Source organism: Coenobita brevimanus, chromosome 102 (genome assembly GCF_032717465.1).
Source record: "Coenobita brevimanus isolate Jiangsu-jjx chromosome 102, ASM3271746v2, whole genome shotgun sequence".
Classification (NCBI taxonomy): domain Eukaryota; kingdom Metazoa; phylum Arthropoda; class Malacostraca; order Decapoda; family Coenobitidae; genus Coenobita; species Coenobita brevimanus.
The window spans coordinates 7,678,909-7,682,151 of NC_137055.1; the positions used below are offsets into that span (position 1 = coordinate 7,678,909).

General features: G+C 41.2%; 1 protein-coding gene across 1 annotated transcript; it reads right to left on the reverse strand.

The window, feature by feature from the left end:
- Window positions 1–1,710: 1,710 nt before the first annotated feature.
- Window positions 1,711–2,076, reverse strand: LOC145415356 (protein FAM200C-like). Its single transcript, XM_080284643.1, has one exon. It carries the CDS (start codon window positions 2,074–2,076, stop codon window positions 1,711–1,713), a length of 366 nt encoding a protein of 121 aa, XP_080140769.1.
- Between the last annotated feature and the right edge of the window lie 1,167 nt (window positions 2,077–3,243).

The following is a 3,243-nucleotide window of genomic DNA, read 5'->3' on the forward strand; positions in this document are numbered from 1 at the left end:
CCTTACGGAATTTAGGCATCTGACAATAGACTGATAGATGATTAGATATGCAGGTAGACAGGGAAAATATGCTATTGTTTAAAAAAAGTGGGAGTCCAGATCCGCAGGAGCCGCCCCCTTGATCTGCTATCGTACTAATGAATCAAGAAGCTCAGGACTAGGACAATGTTTCTCAAACTTTCTCCCTTCATTCTCCACTTGTGGGGATCTTAACATCCTTGTGGCCCCTCCTCAGTTTTCTCCCAAGCCCCTCACAAATACTAATTAAAAAAAAAAAGTTTTGGTGCTCCCCGTTTATTTTAATGTTTACAACTGTCAATCGGAATGCATATTTTGTTACATATCAGTGGGATGGATGACACTGTGTGCTGTCAGTCAGTCGACTGATTCGAGCATGAGTCACTGATAACGCACATCACATATCTGGGTCTACATCCCACCGGTTTTTGGCTTTTACTTTTTATGTGTAGTAGGGTGGAGTAACCAGATTCACATAAATATGTTGTGGAAAATGGTAAGAGGACTCTAAGTGCGATTTCACTATCTTTTGGATATGACCGATACATGGTGCACCAGAACACAGTCAGAGATTTTTCTTTATAAAGGTCTCTGGCAGCAGAATCATTCCTGATGTCAAGGAATTCGTCCTGAACATCATCGGGAATGGCTACAATATCAAGAGTGTCGGAGTAAGGATTCCTCCCCAATCTCGCTTCTCCCTCCTTGAATTCTGGGAAGAATCTTTTGACTTTTGAGCTCACTTTCCAAGAATTTCAGGGGCTGAATTATTTCTTGAGTGATAGGTCAAGTTGGTGATCCTTTTCAGTCTCGTCAAGAGGAGTTGAAGATTCTCAAACATGGCAACACTTTCTGCATTCACTTTCCTTTGCCAGTTCAGGAGTTTAGCAAACAATGTACGTATACAGTCCAGGAGGTGAAATGCATTCCTTGCCTTGCCTTGTACCTCGAGATTCATGTGTTTAGCTGTTCAAAAATGTCGGCCAGGTATGCAAAACATTACTCCCACAACTCCTGGTTGAAGAGAATAGATCACCCTTTCCTTTCATTTCCAGGAAAAGTTTAAGCTCTGTCCGAAGCTCAGATACTCTGTTCACAACACTGCCCTTAGAAAGCCATCGCACTTTGGAGTAAAAGAGGAGGGATTCATGCTCTGAATCCATGTCTTCACAGAGTTTCTGGAAAGGCGAGAGTTGAAATCTCCTGTTTGCCCAAAGTTGACACATTTCATCACTGCCTCCAGGATCTTGCAAAGGGCATTCAGAGCTACTTCCTTGACATGCATCTGTAGCCCCGATTTTGATCCAAGCATCACCGGAGCCCCATCAGTACAGACTCCACAACAATTTTTCCAGGATGTTCCGTTAGCTGTGAAAAAAGAAGTAAAACTTTCCCCTATATCTAAAGCTTTTACGGTAGTTTCAGCCTATGTACAAAACATATATTCATATTTGATGTCATGCATGAGTACATACCTAACAAACAAGAATATCTGTGCACAAGAACTCACATCAGTTGACTCATTCAACTGTACTGTTAACATACCAGTTGGAGACAATCTAATATCCAGTATCACTTGTTCCACGATATCAGCTGACATTTTACTAATTCTCCGTTTCACTTTGTCGTTTGACGAGAAAATCTGCTGAATCTTATGTGCACTTGACTCTCCAAGAACTCGTTTAACCATCTTTACAGCACACGGCTTAAAGTTTCACCAATTGTGTGGACCTTTTTCTTCCTTGCTGTTTCAGGGGAATCCTCATATGGTGCCTCTACTACACGTAAGTTCTGTTGTTGGAAAGCCCCACTCCCATCCAGTGTTTTCCCACGCTCTACTCCAAGGCGCTTGAAGAGTCTGGGCTCTTTTTCCCCGTTCTGTGGGTGGATTGTCGTCAGATAATACTTCAGCATACAAGGCCTCATAGAATCTTTCCCCAGCACTTTGAAACACAGCACACACTGAGGTGTCTCGATGAGATCAGCGAGGATTGATGTAAATCCGTTGTTAATGTAGTCATCATCGTACTTCCGCATCGTGGCAACACTGGCAGCCATCGCAAATGTGTATAAAAAGAGCCAGACAGAAACAGACGAATGATAAGTTTAGAATTATGTGGCCACTTGTACCAGAGTGAATTAATTCACTACAGTGATTTAAAATCAATGAAAAAAAAAATCACCAGCATCAAACAACTTTCACCAAACTAGCATGATTTATTTTTAACTACACCCAAGTGAGTTAAATTTTATGCAGTATGAAGTCACTGGTTTCGGTATTTCATCGTCTATCAAAGAATACTGCATTCTTTTGTTCGTATACTTTTTGTTTGTTTCTAATTAGTTGGAATGAATTTCATTAAAGAAACTCTCGAGTTAATAATGTAGATGTTGCCACCAGTGCAACTGAAGCAAAATTCGTCTGGCATCGTAGTAACTATGAAATTCTCTTAATATTCCGCGTGTGGTAGCAGGATTCCGTCGTCGTCTTTACTTGTGCTAAGATTATGCAAAATAATGGTTACACTATAAGAAAACAATGTGAAATATTGCGTGAAATTGCTCAGTGCAGAATTACACTTTGAATAATCATATTCAATCATTACTGTATCGTTTTCACTCTGAAAAAGAATTTGTCAGTTCGAATATACAGTAAATGTTGATCCCCCCCCCCACCCCCGTGGGGGGCCATGGTTTCCAGTTTGAAAACCAGTGGACGAGGTTGTGTGGCCGATCGGTGGTGGTGATACTTCTGCGTATCAGTTGGTGACCTTCTGCGGTATTTTCATGTCTTGAAGAGGCTTATTAACACCTCTAGTTTCTGAATATAGCGCTTTAATAATCCTGTGGATGTTATTAATGCAATGAGTCTTGATGATAAGAAGATACTTATGGCATACACTAAAATAATGAAGTGTAGTAAGAACAATAAGTCAGGAAGGTAGAGGTATTAGAATGCACCACAAAACTGAAAAGAACAGAGGTTTTGCTCCAGTGGGTACTATCAGGGGACATCAAGTTCAGAGAAGCCTTTTGAACCTACATGCATAAGGTGAACTAACTCCACTGAGAGACGTAAAACCAGCCAGCTGGTATGGACCAGTGTAACAAAAAGTCAGAGGCTATATTATATTTTTCAGTCTCAGGACACACGCGAGACAGTTTATTTTGTGGGCTTCAGCAATCCCCATACGCGCAATAGTTGGCACCACGCACCTCCACGGA